The 20,774-nt window shown below is 39.3% G+C and overlaps 1 protein-coding gene across 1 annotated transcript in view; it reads left to right on the forward strand.

Moving 5' to 3' along the window:
- Positions 1-228: 228 nt before the first annotated feature.
- VAPA (VAMP associated protein A) overlaps positions 229-20,774 on the forward strand; it is a 30,573-nt gene continuing 10,027 nt past the window's right edge. The window contains exons 1-2 of the mRNA XM_082046007.1: positions 229-386; positions 18,218-18,370. Coding sequence (XP_081902133.1) covers positions 311-386; positions 18,218-18,370 — 229 coding nt within the window. The 5' untranslated portion in view covers positions 229-310. The remainder of the gene's footprint in view (positions 387-18,217; positions 18,371-20,774) is intronic.

Genomic DNA, 20,774 nt, shown 5'->3' on the forward strand with positions numbered 1-20,774 from the left:
CGCATGCGCGCAGGGAGGGCCGCCGCCGCCACTGCCGCCCCCGTGCCCGTGGAAGGGTGGCGTTGCCGGCCGGGCCTCGAGCCAGTGGCGCGGGGAGGGCGGCGAACGGGGGTACTGGAGACGGCAGCGCGCGCCCTCGGCCCGCGCGCCCCGCCAGCAGCACCCGCAGCCGCGCGCGGAGCCGCTGCGCGCCCGCCCGCCCACCGCGAGGGAGCGGCGCCGCCGCCGCCCGGCCTCCCGCTCCCGCCCCTCCTCCTCCCGCTCCTCCTCCCTCCCCCCACTCCTCCTCCCGCCGGAGCGAGCGAGCGAGATGGCGGCCGCCGGGGCTCTGGCGAAGCACGAGCAGATCCTGGTGCTCGATCCGCCCACCGACCTCAAATTCAAAGGTGAGGGGGAGCCGGGCGCGGGGGACAGGTGGGGGGGCAGCGGGACGGCCCAGCCCGGCGGTGTGTTCCGCTTCGCCTCGGCGCTGGGCTGCCTCCAGGCGCCGCGGTTCCCCTCCTCCCCCGGGCCGCGGTGCGGGGCCCTGCCCGCCCGGGTCCGTCGAGGAGTGGGGGGGCGCCGCCGAGCCGGTGTACGGGCTCGGCCGCCGCCATCTTGGGATCCCGTGGGGACTCGAGAGCGTGTCCGCGGCCCTGGCAGTGCCGCGGTCCGGCCCACGGCTGGTGCCCGTCCGCCGCCCGCTCTGCCGGGCGCGGCGCTCGGCGGCCGGCCGCCCCGCTCCGGCCCTCGCCGAGAGGCCAGTCCGCCCCCTCCCCCCTCGCCGTGTCCCCTTGTGTGCCGGCGCAGCCGCTACCGTGTCACCGCTCCCCTCGGGAGGCCCGGCCCTGGAGCAGCGGGGCCCAGGGAAAGGACGGGAGCCGTCCCGACGGGGGAGAGTCGCTCTCCTGTCATTTTTGTGGCCGCTGGTCCCTCTCTGTGCGGTCTTCTGCCAGCAGCGGATAGGAGAGGCCCCGAAGTGGGCGATTGAAGCCTTGCCGCCGTGCGGGGAGGGAAGACCCGCTTTCAGAACTCTGCCCTCGGGTCTGGCCTTTTCCACCGCCCTGCAGCGCCGGCCGTGGGCACTTGTCAGAGCCCGGTCCCAGCCGCTGTCCCCGCGGGGGCCGGTGCGGTTTTGCACCATCACCCTGTGCGAGTCAGCGATGTGCAGGCGCTTGCACCCTTTCTCGATGCAGCCTGGCCTGGCGAATGACTCGCCACCTTTTCCCTCAAGTTTTTATGTTTCAGACAGGTTCTAGGGACGTAAACAGGCAGCTCGCTCCTCTCTTGGGAATGACGGAAAGGAATGTGTGCGTTTTGGAAGTTTCCGCTTTATTGGGTGTTGCATGCTGACTGCGTGACTGTGACTGGCATGACATGCTTCTGTCAAAATAGGTCCCAGTTAGTGCTGTTATCTTGTGGTGTTTTTTCTCTCTTAATAAATTAGTCGTGAAAAGGCAGGGTCTTCCAAAGATGAGTGATGCTCGAAAGGTAGGGGCATAAAGAAAAGCATGATCGAATAAGTAGTTTTTAGTAGTATCCTGTGATTATAATTCATACTCATAAGGGGCATTCAGCAAAATCTCAGAACATTTCAGATTTAGAATCAACAATGTTAGATTTTTTTTTTTTACAGCTGTTAATATTATCTGAAGTTACATTTTAAATTTTGTGACTAGTGTCAGCACATGTTCTTGCCTAATCCTATAAATGTTTCTGTTTTATTTTCCATTTTCAGTAGACCAATTTTTCATTGCTGTAGAGGGACACAGTGGAATTTATGGTGTTGTAAAAGTCTTTAAATGGGCAAGTAAAATTAATGTTTATATTAGAGAAGAACACTTTATTCCCCCAAAATACCTTTGGCTGGTCTGGCTTTTAGAAATAACGCTTGTTTGTCAAAGAGTTTTTTAACAAACTATACTTGTTTTATTGATCCATCAAATCAATTAAAACCCCAAATCTGTCTGATCACACAAATTATTGATAGTTTCAATTTTTAAATTTTTAAATAGCACATTCATAGACAGAGTCAAAACCATAGTGGGAATTTATCTTTTTCCCTTCTGTTTTGTGTTTTTAAAATGCTGCTAGGTCTGGCTGCACTCAGATTTCAATACACTGCATTCTAATTGCAAGAACAGGTTGGTGGAAAATGCCTTTTTTTTAAGAAAAGGCTACTGTGTCTAATTCAAGGCTTTCAAATGTTGAGCTGTCTTCAAGCTGGAAGTAAGGCATATTTATGTGATACAAAACAAAGTGTTGATACAGGGAATATGGAATATGGAATAAATACTAGATTAGAAATTCTGTCTGGATGAAGCCATTGTCAATCAGTGATCTTTATTGTGCTGTGTATTTATGTACTTAGAGCATGAAATGTGTATTCTTTAGGCATAAATGTTGGTTTCAGGCTAATGCCTATATTAGGAAAATTTATGTAGAGCAGACTAAGCAAAAACAAAATCTGAAGCATAATGAGACTGCAGTCTTAATACTCCATGGAAGTATACTCCATACTATAGAAAGAGCTATCTGTTGAGAGAGCATTGAGTGCATTCCCAATAAATATTTTCTAACTGCTTATTATTCTGAGGTGTTTAAAAAGGTTGGTGGACCACAGACAGTAATTCACCTCTAAAGTGCTGCCTTGAAGAGTACATTATTGGCAGAAGGGAATTCAGAGTGTAATGTTTTAAAAAGTAATCTGTTAGTAAGAGAATGTGTGACTCAGAATAAGTGTAACTTAGTGTAGGAAAATTATACAACTTTGTTTAAAAAAATATTATTTTAAACCAGTGTAGCTGGTCATGCAAAGTTATTTTATTAGGACATTTATCCATTATTACTATTTACCTGATACTGTAGATGTGTATGTAACAGAGATACAGGTTAAGTCTAAACACCTGAACTAAACAAACAGTTTTGTTGGTTTTCTTGCCTCAGGAACTTGTAATGAACTTGCTGACCTTTAGGGTAAGAGTGAAATGTGTTAATGTGCTCCTGTGCAAACAATGATTTAAGTTAAAAAGTATACAGGACTTATCTTAAGGAGTTGTTGGTAAAGTGTTAAATTCATCATCAAATTCATCATTGCCTGATGAAAATTCTCCTTGGTTGTGGTGTGGTTTGTTTTGTGTTTTTTTTTTTTTCCTTTTCGCCCCGATCTGTTTTATTCAATCAGCAAAAATAAGCTCTATAATACATTTATTCTGAATTTTATTCCACACAATTTAGGGGGAGGTCTAAAGAGCATGTCCCATGATGGTTAACACATTACGTATTTCTCTTGGTGACTGACAGATTAGAATCCTGTCTTTATAGCACTTATAGCACTTATAGCACCTATAAATTTTGGTCATTAATAGCATTTTGGAATCATGGTTAAATTCCCTCTGCTTCCATGATAACTAGGTTTCTTTGGGTTGTGGAGTCATCAGGAATCCTTAAGGAAGATCACAAAACAAATAAGTACATTTCAGAGTGTCATACAAATGTAAGGCAGCTGATATACACTATATAATACAACTTTCAGAGAACTCAATGTGGAATATTGAGAATTTGACTTATGGTTCTTGTATCCATATTACTCCTGTAGGTTAGCTTGCTTCTGTATTTTAATCTAATATATTTTGTTTAGCTTCTCAAATCTGAAGTAGTTTGGAATTGTTTAGGACTGGGTACAAAGAACTGAAACATGAGACACTTAAAAGCGACTAATTTGGAAGGTGGAACATCTGCTGCTGCTTATTGGGGTATTTTCATGTGACTTGTGCATGTAATAATTATTTGTACGTCTAGTTTAGTGAAGATTATGGTATTCTGGAATTGGTTCCTTGTGAGTTTTGTTTTTTTTTTTTTAACAGTTGTGTAGTTAAATAGCAGTTCAAAGATTTCTCGTGTTGTTATGGGAACTAGGTCTTCCTTAAGTCAAAGAAGCAGTCTTGCAGTTTTAAGTAACATGTGTTTAAGCTGGTCTTGGATGATGGTTCTTTTTAAAAAAAACTTCGCCAAATCTTTAAATCAGCCTGAAGACATGCTTCTGCAACACCTAATTGAAAATCAACACCAGTTGATTTGATGAGCCTTGGAAGATTAGTAGACAGTGCTCAGAATTTCAGTTTCATGTGAATCAGAGGTGTCTGACTAGCAATGGTCAAATGTTATAAAAATGTCTGTATATTCCAAATTGATGTGCTTTATTGAAGTTCTTGCTTAAAAGTGTGTGAAATCCAGTTATCTTACCTTTGTTAAAGTCTCAAAATAATGAGACACACTTTTCCTTTTTTATTCCCTCAAGGCTAGAAATAAGTCAGCAAGTAAGCAGACTAAAATAAACTTTTCAGCATGACTGTATACAATAAATTTTCCCTTTGATGAGGGGTCAATATAAGAGTTGATGTGTAATTTCTGTTTATTAATCCAATTAATAATTTAGGATTGTTAGTGTATGAATCTGCTATCAGCTGGTATATGTTCAAATGACTCTTTCCAGGTGAGGCAGAGACCACTTCACTCAAGTGTTACAGCTCATTCTGAAATGCAGATTTCAATGCATTTTAAATAATACAAAAATATTACTGTAAATTATTTCGTGATGATTACACTGCTGTTGGTAACATTGAAAGCCACAGGCTATGTGTTGCTGCAAATGGAGAAGGTGGAATTTAAAGGTAAAAATAGCTCAACGTTAAATCCATCCCTGCCTTCAAGGTCTGTTGCCAGAATTGGCCCATGTTATTTTTTAGTCCAGGCAGAATTTGATGTCCTCAAATGTGATCTTGATGCCTTACTTGTATGTGTCTTGATTATGTCACATTTTACACCTGTTTTCGCTCTGTTCAAAGCACCAGCAAATATATGATGTCCTAGCTTTCTACGATGAGTTAAAAAAAAAGGTGATTGGGATGTCAGTTTACTGGTATCTTCATTCAGGAATGTTTTTGAAACTCAACAGTGGGAGTGCAGAGGGGAAAAAATGGTTGTAAGTGATTACTAACACAGTGGTGGCTTTTTGATACTTTGAAATGATTCCACTGAAGTTAATATTTTTACTGGCTGAGTATTGGTAATGACAAAGATTGAACATCCCGTAGAATGACTCAGTACTCACCAAGTAGTCTTTGACATATTTTTTTTAAATCCATTCCTGGAATTGTTTACTCTTCCTATGTATCTGTACTTCTATCCATTGTTTCCTGGCTCAGATGTAATATTTGTTAGTGATAGTGATTTTGTTTGTTTGTTTGTTGATAAGTAGTAATGAAAATCAAAATATAAAATTATTGCTGGGAATATGTTGAGGAAGAGAAAGGGAGATTTTTTTTTTTTTTTACCAGGTGTCTCTTATGAGGTGATATTATGTAAAAATGTATCTCTACCACAGTGCTAGACTGCATTTAAAACTGACTAATAAAAAGGAGTTGTACTGATGTTGTATTGTTTTGTGAAGTCAGACATATTGTAGGTGTTAGATTATATTTTGGCAGATCTTGTTTGCCCCTTGTTTTAAGATTCAACAGTGGAAGTAGATTTTTCCTGTGATGATAGAGGTATACAGCAGTGAAAATTTGGAAGTTTTGTCCTTTACTAGCAATTTGTAGGACTGTTTTACTTAATATTGCATCTTCACTAAACAGGGAAACACTATCCAAACCTCACTGTCTTATACTTCTGGTGTAGTCACTGGTATAAAAGCTTCACTTTTACATTGTAATTAGTCTAAAATGCCTACTCATGCTGCTTGTTGATAGCCTAAGCAAGCGTTCTCATCACTGCGATACATTGTTGTTAATACTGTAAAAAATACTGTATTATACATGAACACTGTACCATTATTCAAGGCCAAGTTGAAAAGTAGAAACTTACCATGAACAAGAGTAGCTGTTTTATGCATCAGTTAATAGATCTGAGTATTCAGTGCACTGACTGTCCATTGTGGTATTATAAATTGTTCCTGTTTTGGCTTGACTGTGGTTTGTAAATATTTTACTTTTGACCAACTTTGTCTTTGGGAGATGTTTGTTAACCAGATGTTTGTGACCATCAGTCATTAAAGGATTATTACACACTCAGCTTACAAGCCATAAATTCATCTTGGAAAAGTCTGCTGGAGAAAACTTGCTGTGTGTAAAGTGGAAAAAAAAATCACTGACTAATTAGATGAGTATTACATTTTCCAGTGTGAAAGTTGTTGAATTACAAGGCTTGTATTGTCAGATGAGCCAGATAACTGTGTATAAACTAATTTATTAAAAAAAACCCAAGCAAACAAACAAACCCTCAGCAAAATGACTCTACAATTTCTGATGTGGTATTGTTGAAAATAAAAATTCAGAAATGCAAGTTAGAATTTTGGTAACTTTATGTTCCTAAAGGTAGTAAGACTTTATCCAGTGCATAGTGATCCTGGCCTCTTTAGTTTCTCTTGCTCTTTTTTTTTTGTTTTTTTGGTGTATGTATTGTATACAGTTATTTCATTGCATTGTGAATTGTTTCGCAATGTAGATGTCATATTTCATTTTATGGTTTGAAAGTACTTAGAAATACATGATTATGTAAATTAAAATAAATATTTTCATTTTATTTCTCTATATGAACAAGGTCTTGAGAATTAAGACAATTTGCTAAATATTATGTTGGTGTAGGACATCAGATGTTCGGTTTTTAATAACATGAATAAGGAAGAAAAGAAAAATAATTACCTGAATTTTAAAAAGGTAGTCACCTTAGAGTTTTCCACTCTTGTGTTTCTCAAAATGTGGTCTCACTTAGGGTAATTCTTAATTTGACACTTCAATGCTTGAAGAGGTCTGACCTCGATAATAAGCAAAGCCTTAAAGGAAAAAATAATTAAAGACATGGAGATAAATGGAATGTGGAATAAAAGGCAGCATGAGTGTTCCAGGTAGAATGTGCCATTCTGATCTGAGACCTGCTTCTCTATCTGTACTTTTCATCTCTTCTGTGTGCATTCCCCATATAAAATCTGATCTTGCCACTGGATTTACTGGATGTCATTACAGTATTTCACAGAATCATAGGACGGTTTGGGTTGGAACAGACCTTAAAGATCATCTAATCCAACTCCCCTGCCATTGGCAGGGGCACCTTCCACTAGAGCAGGTGTCTCAAAGCCCCATCCAGCATGGCCTTGAGCACTCACAGGGAGGGTTCATCCACAACTTCTCTGGGCAGCCTGTCACAGTGTCTTACTGCCTTCATCACGGAAGTCCAGATTGTTGACATCCATAGCTCTTCCCTTGTCTACTGATGCAGTCACTCTGTCGTAGAAGGCCACTAGATTACTTGGGCATAATTTGCCCTTGGTGGAACCATGTTCACTGTCCCTGATCACCTCCCTGATCACCTCTTCCACACATTTTGTCATATATTCCAGGAGGGTCTATTCTGTGACCTGAATATTGACTATTTGATACAAAGGTATATGCTAAAATAATAGGTTACAGGTGAAAGAGCTTAGTGGAAAAGCAAAAGTGGAGAAGGGACAAACTATAAAATAAAATAAAATAAAATGCAGCACAGCTGTTGGGATATTTGAAACTTAATCATAGAATACCATGTTGGAAGGGATCTCATGGGCCATCTGGTCCAAACTTTCTTGACAAAAGCACATTTCTAAAGGATGGATCTGTGTCGTGTTTGAACTTGGTTTAGTATCTTCATTAATGACCTTAATATTGGTGGGACTGTGCTGGTAGAGCTCATTAGTAATGCGAAGTTAGGAGATGTGTTGAATGCAAAAAAAAAAAAAAAGTACATTTGATATGTGCTAATAATAAAACTGCTGTTGTCTCATTTTATTTGAAAGTGATGAAGAAGGAGTAAAACTGGGTAGCACTTAATCACAGATTTATTGCAAGCGTGATGAGTCGTGAAATGGGGAAAATACGAGACTGTAGTTTTGTAGTGAGGGAAGTGTTAATGTCAAGGTTTATGGCATTGATGAAGCTTTATCTGAACACATCCCTGGCAACACCTAGTCAGGGAAAATGAACCCAAATGGGAATGGTGCAGAGAAAAAATGATTAACATAAGTGAAGTAGAATAGTTTGGCTTGTTTATCTTAGCAAAATGAAGATTGAAAGGGGATCTGATTGCTATCTATAAATATGTCAGAAGAGGTAAGCACTAGGGAAAAGCTATGTAGGCTAAAGGGTAGGATTGGTGCAAAAATGAATTGGCATCAAGTGGCTGTGAATGTATTTAGATCATGAGAAACTAGTTGGATTTCAACTCTGAACCATGTCAGTCTGAAACAACTTTCTCAAAGTGATGTGGGCAAGAGAGTTTTAAATTCATCAGATACCATCTTACAAAATGGTTTGTTTCACATGGACTTTGAAGGCTTCTCCTAGGTCATGAGGTTACAGTTTTCCTGGAAGTTTGGTAGGACAGTGGTGGTACCTTATTATGTAGTTTAACTAGAAGCTGGTATTTTATGTTACTTTGTAAGACATTAGAATGCCTTGGCTGAGATGAGTGTTTAATATTTTTTCTTTGTAAGAAGAGATGTTAATAAATAAAAAAAAAATCATATGCATAGAAGTAACCAGTCCATGTATAAAGTAAACTTAGTGATTATAATTCATAGGAGTATGATGTTGATTTAACATATTTAGCATGTTAACACTATCATGTTAATATGGCCACTGAGTCTAGTAGACCCAATTAAGATAAAAACTGTTTTGTTTTTGATTTGGATGTCTACTAGGCATCTACTAGACATTTTCCATGTCACAGCTCAAGGTGAAACTTCAGCTGATTCTATAGAAGTGAACTGACTGGTCCTGGAAAGCATTAGCTTGCCTCAGTACTTTGATGTGAAGATAGTGAGGGAATGGAGTTTGAGCTGGATGCAATTTTTATTTAAAGTGGATGTTTCTTTTCCTGAGTGACTGTAGGATATGTTGTACTTGGCTTTTGGAAGTTTGGGAGTTGGAGACCTGTGCTTCTGGAGATTGAAGGGTTACCCTGAAACTGAAGCAAGTTGTTCATGTGTTTGGGAGGTAGTCCAGTATTAGCTAGACCTGTCTGTGGGAAGTTTTAATATCTGATACATAAACGTGTTTAGACCAGGCTCTATGTTATGTGCTGAGATTGGACAACACATAACAGTCAAACACCTGAAACTGTTTTTTTTAAAAATAACTTTCTGGGCTTTTGTCCACACTGGGCAAAATGTGAAATGGGTTTATTTCTAAAGTTACTTTGTTACACCATTGAGATACCACTTGTAAGGAAACTCCTGAAAGCCACAGGAGCTCTGGTGTTCTGTTTAATGTTGGAGTCTGCCCTCTGATACCCAGTTCTTGGAGCACATCAGGAGAAGTGCTAGGTAGCAGCTTTTGGTGAGGTCTGTGGAAAGACCGATTTTCTATGTGCTACTACAGCTGCCATCTGAGACAATTACAAGTATTCTGATTACTGCTATAGAGTTTGAAGAGTATCTTGTATGTTGCAATTCAGATCAGAAAGGTGCATCCAATAGTAAATTTCATATTTGAGGGTGCATTTTAAGCTGCTGAATATTTGAATATTTTAAACAGCATCACTGAAACCTTTTGTAAGCTATAGCAGGTTAAAATATGAAGCAAGTTTAAAAGAAAAAATGTTCCTTGTTTATTTAGTTCTGTTGTTCAAATCTGCTAGTATTCTTTGAAATCCAAGAGCCTCTCTAATTATCAAATTCATTAATTATCCTACCTCATGCAAGTAGAGAGAATAGTTGCTCTAGCAGAAGGGATTTGTAACATAGCCCTTAATGAACTAAAATTTAATATTGAATTTGTATTGGAAGATTGCTTGTCTGTATTACTCAGTTGTTTCAGGACTTTTGGCATAATTTGCTGATTTAAATGTTCATGTTTAGAAGTGTTACCAATATTTCTTACCAACATTTTTACTGTTCTTGTTATTTCAATGGTGAGAGCCCTTTGGAATGAATAACACTTTATCATTAGATTCTTAAGACTCTATCCTAGTACAGTTGTGAGCTACCAATAGACATATATGACTGAATGGACTCAGACAGCCAGATTTTAAAGCTTAAGCTAAATACAAGCATTAATGTCTTTGAGTGAAATTATTCAATGTTGTACCGTTTGTTGTAAAATTGTAAAGTTGTACCGACAACTTTAGTGTTGAGACTAAAGAAACCTTGTCCATATTTAGCATTAAATGCAGGAAAATCTCCTTTTAGTCTGTATTTTATCTAATATATAAAGTAGATAATGTTCTCTTTACCAGAATTCGTGGTAGTGATCTGTGGCTATACTTTACCCTTGATATGGATGCTTATTGCATTTTACTGTGTTCTTTTGGCCACTAACATAGTAATGAGTTGGGGTGAATATGAAATTTTAATCCAGAAAGAAAATGTAAGATTTTTTTTTCCTGCTTTGAAGTGCCACTGTATTGCATTCCTGTCTTTTCTCTGTGAGAATGGCAAGCAAAATATATCAGTTCCCATTTCTCTCACACCAGCCCCCAGTAAAGCATGCATGCTAGCATCTGCACGAGCACCTCTAGTAAGATGTGTAGCCACAATAGGCTCTGTTTGCCCCTTGAACAGAGGAAGATGAACTCTTAGGATTAAAAAATGGGCATTATCTCAGCATTTTTAAGAAGGAAAATCTTTGACCGATACATCAGCAGCACAATGGATGCCGACAACCTGTCATTGTGGGAAGCTCAGATAAAATCTGATGCTATCCATGATAAACAGTGCTAGCCTAGAATCAGCCTTCAGGAGCTGAGGACATTGAGGTGTGAAGCTTGCTTATAAAGCCTTTTTTGCGTTTTGACATTTACATGCAGGTTGATGACAAAACTAATAACTATTTCTCAAGTGCCAAGACAGAATAAGAAGTGAAAGATTATTATTGCTCTAATATATGGATATCTACATGAGAGCCATGGTTATTTGTAGGTATTATTAATCTTGCACCTTCATCCGCTGATTATTCCTGATCATTCAGACCTATAGTGTTGAAGTGTCAATCCATGAAAGCTAAGCTGTTATGCTTCATAGACCATGAATAATTTTAACATAGGTGATTTGTTAGAGTCAGAATTTTTCCTCCATTTGAAGAAGGTATTTGAATGGTCATGGTTTTGGTACTTCAAGAGGAAAAAAATATGTTCATTGGCAATGCATGTTATGGATTCTCTTCAGATTGTTTTCACAGAGGTCTGAATATCACAGTATCACAGTATGTTTGGGATTGGAAGGGACCTCAAAAGATCATCTAGTCCAATCCCCCTGCTGGAGCAGGAACACCTAGGTGAGGTCGCACAGAAACATGTCCAGGCAGGTTTTGAATGTCTCCAGAGAAGGAGACTCCACAACTTCCCTGGGCAGCCTGTTCCAGTGCTCTGTCACCCTTACTGAGAAGAAGTTTCTTCTCAAATTTAAGTGGAACCTCTTGTGTTCCAGCTTGATCCCATTACCCCTTGTCCTGTCATTGTTTGCCACCGAGAAGAGCCTGGCTCCATCCTCATGGCACTCACCCTTTATATATTTATAAACATTAATAAGGTCCCCCCTTAGTCTCCTCCAAACTAAAGAGACCCAGCTCCCTCAGCCTTTCTTCATAAGGGAGGTGCTCCACTCCCTTAATCATCTTCGTTGCCCTACGCTGGACCCTCTCCAGCAGTTCCCTGTCCTTCTGGAACTGAGGGGCCCAGAACTGGACACAATATTCCAGATGTGGTCTCACCAGGGCGGAGTAGAGGGGAAGGAGAACCTCTCTCGGCCTACTAACCACCCCCCTTCTAATACACGCCAGGATGCCATTGGCCTTTCTGGCCACAAGGGCACAGTGCTGGCTCATGGTCATCCTGTTGTCCACCAGGACCCCCAGGTCCCTTTCCCCTACACTGCTCTCTAATATGTAATCTCCCAACCTGTACTGGAACCTGGGGTTGTTCCTGCCCAGATGCAGGACTCTACACTTTCCCTTGTTAAATTTCATTAGGTTATTGCTCTAATATATGGATATCTACATGAGAGCCATGGTTATTAATTTCTTAAAACTAATTTATGGAAATCAAAAACATTCATATTCTTTGTGTCAGCTGCTGTACTTATGCCGTGTTCAGAAAGTGCTATAAAATACCTTTTGTAGCAGTAAGTGTTTTGTTGCACTTTTGATGCACTTTGATACATTTTAAGATGTTTTCTTATCGGACAGTCAAGGTAGTTTTGACTTGCTGCAGAACACCGTCTTTCATTTTTAGACATCTGTCCTTTATTACCTTTGGTGGAAGATGATAAGGTCAGGGAATACTTAAGTAAACTGGACATACAGAAGTCCATGGGCCGTGATGGAATTTACCCACAAGTGCTGAGGGAACTGGCAGGTGGAGAGCAGGCTGACAGGAACCTTGTGAAGTTCAACAAGGAAAACTGCAAAGTCCTGTACCTGAGGAGGAACAACCCCGGGCACCAGTACAAGCTGGGGTCTGAACAACTGGAGAGTAACTTTGCAGAAAACGCCCTGAAAGTCCTGGTGGATTCCAAGTTGTCCATGAATCAGCAATGTGCGCTTGCAGCATAGGTGGCCAGTGCTATCCTGGGCTGCATTAGGAGGAGTGCTGGCAGCAGGTCGAGGGAGTTGATACTTCCCCTCTGCTCAGTATTCGTGAGGCCACAGGTGAAGCACTGGGTCCAGTTCTGGGCTCCCCACTACAAGAGAGGCAGGAACATACTGGAGCGAGTCTGATGAAGGGCCACAAATATGATGGACTGGAACATCTCTCCTGTGAGGAAAGGCTGAGAGAACTGGGACTGTTCAGCCTGGAGAAGGCTCAGGGGGATCTTACCACTATCTGTAAATACCCAAAGGGAAAGTGCAAGGAGGACAGAGCCAGGCTTTTTTCAGTGGTGCCTGGTGCCAGTGCCAGAGGCAGTGGGCACAACCTGAAGCACAAGAGTTGCCCTCTGAGCATCAGAAAACACATTTTTTACTGTGAGGATGACTGAGCACAGGTTGCCCATGAAGGTTATGGAGTCTCCATCCTTGGAGATATTCAGAAGCCATTGAGACATGGTCCTGGGCAGCTTCCTCTGGGTGGCCCTGCTTGAGCAGGTGGTTTGGCCCAGGTGACCTCCAGAAGTCCCTTCAAACCTCAACTGTTCTGTGATTACTATGTCAAATAATGGGAAAGAAAAACAAATTTTGTCCCAAGTACAGAATTCTTTCTTGCATCATATGAATGTAGATGATATGGGGCTACATTAATTTATTTTTGTTTATTCTGTTGTTACTTCTAATTCTGGCAGAATGGATGGAGATCTTACTCTGTTTCTGTCAGGTCTATCATAAAAGTCAGTTAACTTGTTCTCAAAATTTGTCTCCTGACTTTTAACTCCTTTCTCATTCATTAGGGCTCAAATTGTCAAATAGAGCAAATGATTTTTCTTTGCCTGCCCAACCTGACTTTATTGTGTGTTGAAAGAAAACTACCCTGCCTAAGTTTGTTTTGGTAAAGATGTCTTGAAGTGTTCTGTATGTTTCAAGTGCTTGGAATTTCAAAGGTGATGAAGCAGTTGTGAAAAAACAGCATCCCACTGAAAGCATATAATCCAAATGTTTTTTTAAGTTAATGCTGTATTTTACACATTTTAAGGAGTTTGGATTCCTTTGGCCAGTTTGTGTACTTTTTTGATGTGTATTTGTATTGTTTTTAGATGTGGCTGGATATATCACTTTACTGTGCCAGTTTACAGCTTAAATAAACTTTATTTCTGTGCATGAAGTAGAGTGCTTTCTGGCAGAGTCAGCTTACATATTACTAGCCTTTATAACAGCTACAATTCAATATCTTAAATTGAAGAGGACAATATACTAAACACTTAAGCTGTTTCATGTAAAATGCTGTTGAATTTGTTTAATAATATATGATCATTTTTGTACAACTCTACAAGTTATCTGCTTTCTAATTATCAAAGATTTTATGTAATTTAATACAACGATAATTTCTTATCCAATTTTAGGTAGAGGTGATATTCTATGACAGGCTCTGTGTGTACATTGTGACAGCCTTACTAATTTTGAATGGAACTTCTTGATAACCAAACCTGCCCTTCTCAGAAGTTTTTTATGTTCTCTCTGTCCTACCAAAGACTAGAGATAGTGACAGTGATCTTTTGCCCTTTCCATGTAGACCATGGGCTCTTTGTGTAAGCTCTTCATTCATGCTCTAGAAAGCCATATTAATGTCATCGTTTTTTCCCTTATGTTTGATCATTCTAGGCAGGAGTAGGATGAATTTTGGAGCTGCAGAACAGAAGGAGACCTGAATTTGAAGAGAAAATGACACCATTGGTCTGAAAGATCTCTGTCCATGTCTTACCTGCCTAGTAATAAATACGTAGTGTTTTGATTTTACTGCAGTGTGACTGGCAAGCTTGTGGCAAGCCGGGAAACTTGGCAGGGTGTTTCAGCAGTGGAAACCGACTCTGTAGAATCTCTGTCATTTCTTCCTGCCCACTGGTTTCTCTGGTCTGAGATATGTAGTTGCCAGAGGTAACCCTGGCATTAATGTTGTGGTGGCTTCACTGTAAAATTGCCAAAATAGAAATTCAGTACATGGTGCTTTTTGAGATCTCTAGTATTTCTGAATGTGATTAGGCAGGTGTCTGTCATTCCTTTCTAAGGCACTCGTAAGTCAAAAAGACAGGAAAAATCTCAGCATGGATTGTCACCACTCTGTTCAAAACAGTTGGAATAACCTGGCACTCTTACAACTTTTATTCTAGGAAGATGCTGTAATTGGTATCTTGAATTTACACTGCTAAGTGGGTTGCTGAACTCCCTGTCCTATTTAAAGTAGTTCTGACTCCTAGAGGTTGTTGGATTAAAATGCCAGGTTTATCAAGCAATGATCTCTTGTTGTTAGACATCACTGTAGTATCAGTATAGCTTGAGGATTTTATTAGTTATATTACCACAGCTTCTGAAAACCCTAGTTGCAGATCCAGAAGTCCATTGCCTTAAGTTGTACAAATATAAGACAAAAGATAGTTTAAGCAGTTTGCAATGGAAGTATTTGGCGAACAACAGTAGATGAGTACCCGTGAGGTGTTTTGTGTAGTGAGTACAGTTAGACATGAGCCTGTCTGAAGTTTAAGTGCTCAGATAAAATACAGCTTTGGCCTGGGTGTTACACAAGCAGCAAGTAGGATGTTCTTTTTGTGAGTATAATGCTGCCCTAGTGTAGCTGTATGTTTTCCGAGGTGAAGTTGGCATGTATTTATCTATATTGGCAACCACACAGAATGTCTGTATGCATCTTTGCCTATCCTTTTCCTTGGTTAGATGTGGTCTGTGCAGTATGGCCTAACACATTTCTTCTTCCTGATTCTCCTTCTCATCTACTTCTCTTGTTTTTCTCAAGGAACTGTAATGATTTAGGCTTTTGCACTCAGGCTGTTAAGGCCAGCTTGTGCTTTATTTCCCCATTCTCCCGAGGGTGGCTGTATTTATGTTTGTGTGAATGGGTACTTCAGGATTCTCTTCTGCTGTTGCATGGTTTATTTTTTGAAGGTTATAGCATGCTAGTTTAGATCATGCAGCTCCTCTGAATGGTAGTAGGTATTTTTTTCTTATCTGCTATCCTGGTGTCTGCTCCTGCCTGTCCATGCTCAGATCAGTGCTGTTGATATGCCACTAAACTATGAAGACAGCTGAGTTTTGCAGGAACAGTGAGATTTAGTCATATTTTCCTTTTGTGCACCAGTTTATTACCACCTATTTATTAAATCTGATGATTGCAAGTCTCGAGAGGCTTTTTACAGTTTTTTTTTGTTTTGTTTTTTTTTTGTTTTGTTTAAAGCTTTTAGAAAGCAGATGAAAGGTAAAGCTGTCAGAAGTGTGCTCTAGGCCTTGGGAAGGATTTCAGTCCACTCTGAAAGAAATATCTGATATTAAAAAATGTCCCTGAGCTAAAGGCTCTTTGTTGTGAAGTATCCAGGAAGTGCAAAGGAGGTCACTGCTTTCATGTACCTGGGGAACAATAGCAGATTTTTTTTTTTTTTTAAATTATCTGTGGTGCTAGAACTGACAGTAAATAGCAGAATAATTTGAAGAGTATTTTGAATCCTATCTCATTATTGCACACTTTGAGAAGGCAGGCATGAGGGAACCTTTCATGTCTCAAAAGAAACAACTTTTTAAAAAATTTAAAAACCAGTTTATAAATTCACTGCTGCTTTGTCTTGAGATAAGCATTTTATGAATGGTATAGCTACTTTTCTTGATGACTGTGCCTTTCAAAATGAATGTCTGAACTGAGCCTTTTCCCTTTGAGCAGAATTTCCTTAATAATAGTAGTTGAGAAGACTGAAAAGCAGAGCTCCTCAGGTTGTATACAGTTGTAATTAAAACAAAACAAAACACAACCCACACTTTTGAAAACGAGATTCAAGGTGCTGTATGCCGCTGGGCACTGCAAAGGCAATGCCTAGGTGTCTATTAGAAAAGCTCCCAGAGTAACTTCCTACAAAATGTTATTGTAGCTCAAAAAATAAATGTTTGCTCTTTTCTGAGTCTATCACCAGTCTTAGATTTAGAGGAGTATTCAGCTTCCTGATTTTAGTTCAGCTTGTGATATGGGTGATGTGAGTTATTTTTGGACCACACTCCATAAGTAAATGCAACTGGATCCTGCAGGAGTCATCAAGAGGCAAGCAGCAGGAAATTTTGAAGTAGTTTTGTAAATCTTCATCGTGGAGGCTGTGTCACATTTGCTTGGATTAAGAGGGTGACTATTTCATCCAGTATATAAAGCCAGATTATAAATGAAGTTACAAGTAATACCAGTTCCTAGCTCGCGTGTCCTCATCTGCATCTTGGTATTGTGGTTCTCAGTAATGCCTGATTTAGTCCTTTATTGATTTGTATCTTGTTGTTTTGTGTTTTGACTCTGTTCAGCACTCTCAAAATCAAGGATTTGGATTGGGAGCGAATTAGAGAAATAAAGACATCAGACAGATAGCAAGCCCTGTAATGTAGTAATGTGTTTGACAGTGGCCAGTACCATTTCCTTCAGACCAGTCCAGATACCTCTGTGGAATAAGGTGTGCAGAAAAGAACTGACTTTGTTTCATGCAGTTAGTGGTTTTGTTGTACCTTACCACCTGTTCATATCATGTGTATTTTTCATCCTATTTAGTCTAAATTTTGCTTTCTTTGTATTTTTTTTTCTTTAATGGAAAAGTAGCTGTTGTGTTTTCAATACTGATGCAAATTATTTTGTAGTAATTTGATGTGTAATTTTTAAATTAAAGAAGGTTCTTAAAAGTTAATGTAAGCGTGAAATATTATTGAATAAATTTCATATTCATATGAAATTCCATTTTATAAGTTATATTCTTTTATTGTCTGTGCAGTCTTGGTTTCAAATGGCACAAGCATAAGGGAGATTAACATAGCTCAGAACACTGTGAATGTTACTTTTTGTGCTGTTACTATATGGCATCACATGGGGGTGATCTCTGTTGGAAAATGTGCATTTGCAGCGTGACATTGAAATTAAGCCTCTTGTTTGATCCAGTCTTGGAGGCAATTCCTATCCTGATGGTTTAACATAAGCACAGTTTACAGAATACACTGCATTGAATAGGTAAATCTGGCAACTACGACTTCTTTTCTGTGGATCAGTTAGAGTATATGCATAAACAGAGTATCATCTCTTTTACCTGTTTTTGAGTTTAAAAGATGAGGTTCAAGTCTATAGGAGCCCAGAAGCACATCAGAAGTTGAATTCTCAAGAGCAGTTAATATGTTTCAGTATCACAGTGTTTTCTTTCTTTAAACATTTGAAGGAGTTCCAAAGTACATGTTGCTTCTATTCCTAAATAAATATCCAGCAAAATTTACTTCTGCATATAACCATTACCTTCTGGGTATTTAAAATGTTAAGAAAGATTTGGTAAAACGTGCATATGTATATATTAACTTTTTGTGCCAGCAGCTTAAGTCTGTCATACAATTTAAGAATTATTTGTTTGTTGCTGTAATGTGTATTAGTATAACTAAGGTGACAGAGTGTGCTTTGCATGTAACAGTGTATGTGCTCAACAGGGCCATGATTTAACTGGCTTTTAGAAGTTTGTTGTCATCGAGTTATATTTTAAGAGTAATTTGTACTGTATAAACAGATTTATTTTTCAGCGATACATGCATATTAAAAAAACCCTCCTTTTTTTCAGGTCCCTTTACAGATGTAGTAACTACAAATCTTAAACTACGAAATCCATCAGATAGAAAGGTATGCTTCAAAGTGAAGACCACAGCGCCTCGTCGATACTGTGTGAGGCCGAACAGTGGAATTATTGACCCAGGATCATCTGTTATCGTTTCAGGTAAAAACAAATATATGCAGTTGGAGGTTAGTTGTTTTTAGGCCTTTCATGAAGTTCTCTAGTGACTGATCTTAGAGGCTGTTTGAATTGTGTCAGCTTTTTAAAAAGATTTTATTAAAATAAAACTGTTCCCCTTCATTAATGCAGTATCAAGTTGATGTTGAGCTGCAAAGATATATGAAAAATCCTCTATACAGAAATACTTGTCATTCGTAACAGTTACCTGTAGCTCTCCATGGAAGGAGAAGAAGAAAGCTGGAAATGGGCGGTGACAGTAACAGTACTTTTTCTTCAAACTACTATATTCATTCTTATGTCTTGAAGTAGGGCATTGCTTGCCTGCTCCAATGTGTTTAAAGTTTAACGTTTGACAGCTTATTGCATTAAAAAAAAAATCATTTACAATTGTAGACTAGTTGTTTTGACCATGGTGTTGGTCCCTGAACTCCACTGTTTCATAACTCTTTCATTTATCAGAATAGTATAGATTGTGGCAATCATTAAATTGCTTTTCAAAACTATATTTTCTGTTACTTTAGGTAGGTGGAGCAGTTTGTAGCCCTTAAATTTGAAAAATTTAATACATGTCACTATAGACACACTCCTTATTCTAGTTTTATTTTTTGGGTGAAGGGATTAAGAAAAGAATCCTTACTTTTCAGCAGTGTGAGCCCTGAACTGAGATGATGTTGTTTGTTCGTTTTTCGGTTGGTGTTTTGTTCGGTTGGTGTTTGTTTTTTTCTTCCATGAAACTCCATGTAGGTTTGACTTACATACTTCATTCTAGCAGTTTGGAGAATTTTGATAGCTGGATGTATAGTGATCTAATCCTATACTGGACTGTATGGTGTTAGTAATTGTGGGAGCAGACATTCTCAGGAAGACAGGAAAAGACTAGGTATCAGTCTTCTGATTTGGTGAACAATTTTCGTAGGTCATTTTCCTGATGATTTTGAGGTAGAAATCTCCTGAATAAAGGAGATTCTCAAACCAGTGACAAAAAAAGATGAGAAACACTATTTCTCTGGACTTAGGTATTTCTCACCTTGGAGAGAGGGGAATCCCCTTTTTGTAGACTGTGCTCTTATAGGTTGTAGAGCTCACAAGCAATACAGGTGTGAACTCCTGCATCTCTGAAGTCTAGTAAGCTGATTTTTGTAGAAACCTTGGAGAGCTGTTGCAAAGCAAAACAGAAACATGAAGCAGTCCTCGAAGAGGATTCATATCCTCAATTCAGATGCATATCCTTATACTCTTTGGGAAGTTTAAAAGAAGCTGGAGAGCTAGCTTCAGGTGATACATTCAAATCTTGCAAAGAATAACTCAGGAAAACTTTGTATTTATGATTGATTGAAACCTTAGAGTAACTTTCCTTGTAGGAAAGAGACCAGTTTTCTGATCTAATACGATCTGTAGAACTTCAGTATTGCCTGCTCTGTGTGGTCCAGCATCTTATGAGTGAAAGAGCATTTTACTGAGAATTGATTCAAGATTCAAGTAGTTGAAAGTCTACTTTATTTCCATGTTCAACTTGCAGCCCTTTTGTCTTAACTGTGTATTAGATCTGGTATTGAGGATCTTTCCTGTGAGTAGTCATACATCACGATCAAGATGTTGATCACAGGGAATTGAATAGATGGAAGTATTCCATTTGTCTATTGTAAAGTGTGTTTCTGTAGTTACAAATCATCATTTTAATGCTTTGAATATTTCCATTTGTAAATGAGGCAATACTGGAGCTGTAAACAATATTTCAGCTTCAAGTTCACCAATAAAGGGAAACAGTATTGTACTGCTTGACTCTTCAGTTTGTGTAGCAGGGAATCTTTGATGTCCCTTTTTCTGTATTACTGGATTCTCCTGTAGTTATTTGGCCACTGTAGCCCCAAGATGCTTTCATGCGCAGTTATTTAGTTACAGTGACTCCGCAGTGCTTTTCAGAATTAAATTATCTTCCCCAAAGTGTCAGCTTCATCTTTTTGTTTCTAAGCGTATAATTTCTTTTGCGTCACTTGGTAAGGCAAGTGCGCAGATAATTTTTCTAGTGACCCACTTTGTTATCTCATCAATCTCTCAACTGAATATTTTCAGTGCTGACTCATCTTGCATTTAATTAAAAATAGATTTCTCTCACATTGTTGTGCAGAGAGAAATCACCATAGGATACCATGATCTGAAACTCTATGTTCAAAACTAAATGTTGAGGTAGTGTTAGCTGTCTTCAGCCTGTATAATGCATTGTGCTGATTTGGCATCAGCCCAGTTTTTAAATTCATTGGTGGAGATGTGATTTAACAGTCATTTTAAGGAGGCCTGTGGCCATTTTTATCATTCAGTTGTGAATCACTAGGTAACCTTTTTCAGCCATGTTTATACTTTTTTTTTCCCAAAATACTAATTTGGT

This window comes from Streptopelia decaocto (genome assembly GCF_964273445.1).
Source record: "Streptopelia decaocto genome assembly, chromosome: 2".
Taxonomy (NCBI): domain Eukaryota; kingdom Metazoa; phylum Chordata; class Aves; order Columbiformes; family Columbidae; genus Streptopelia; species Streptopelia decaocto.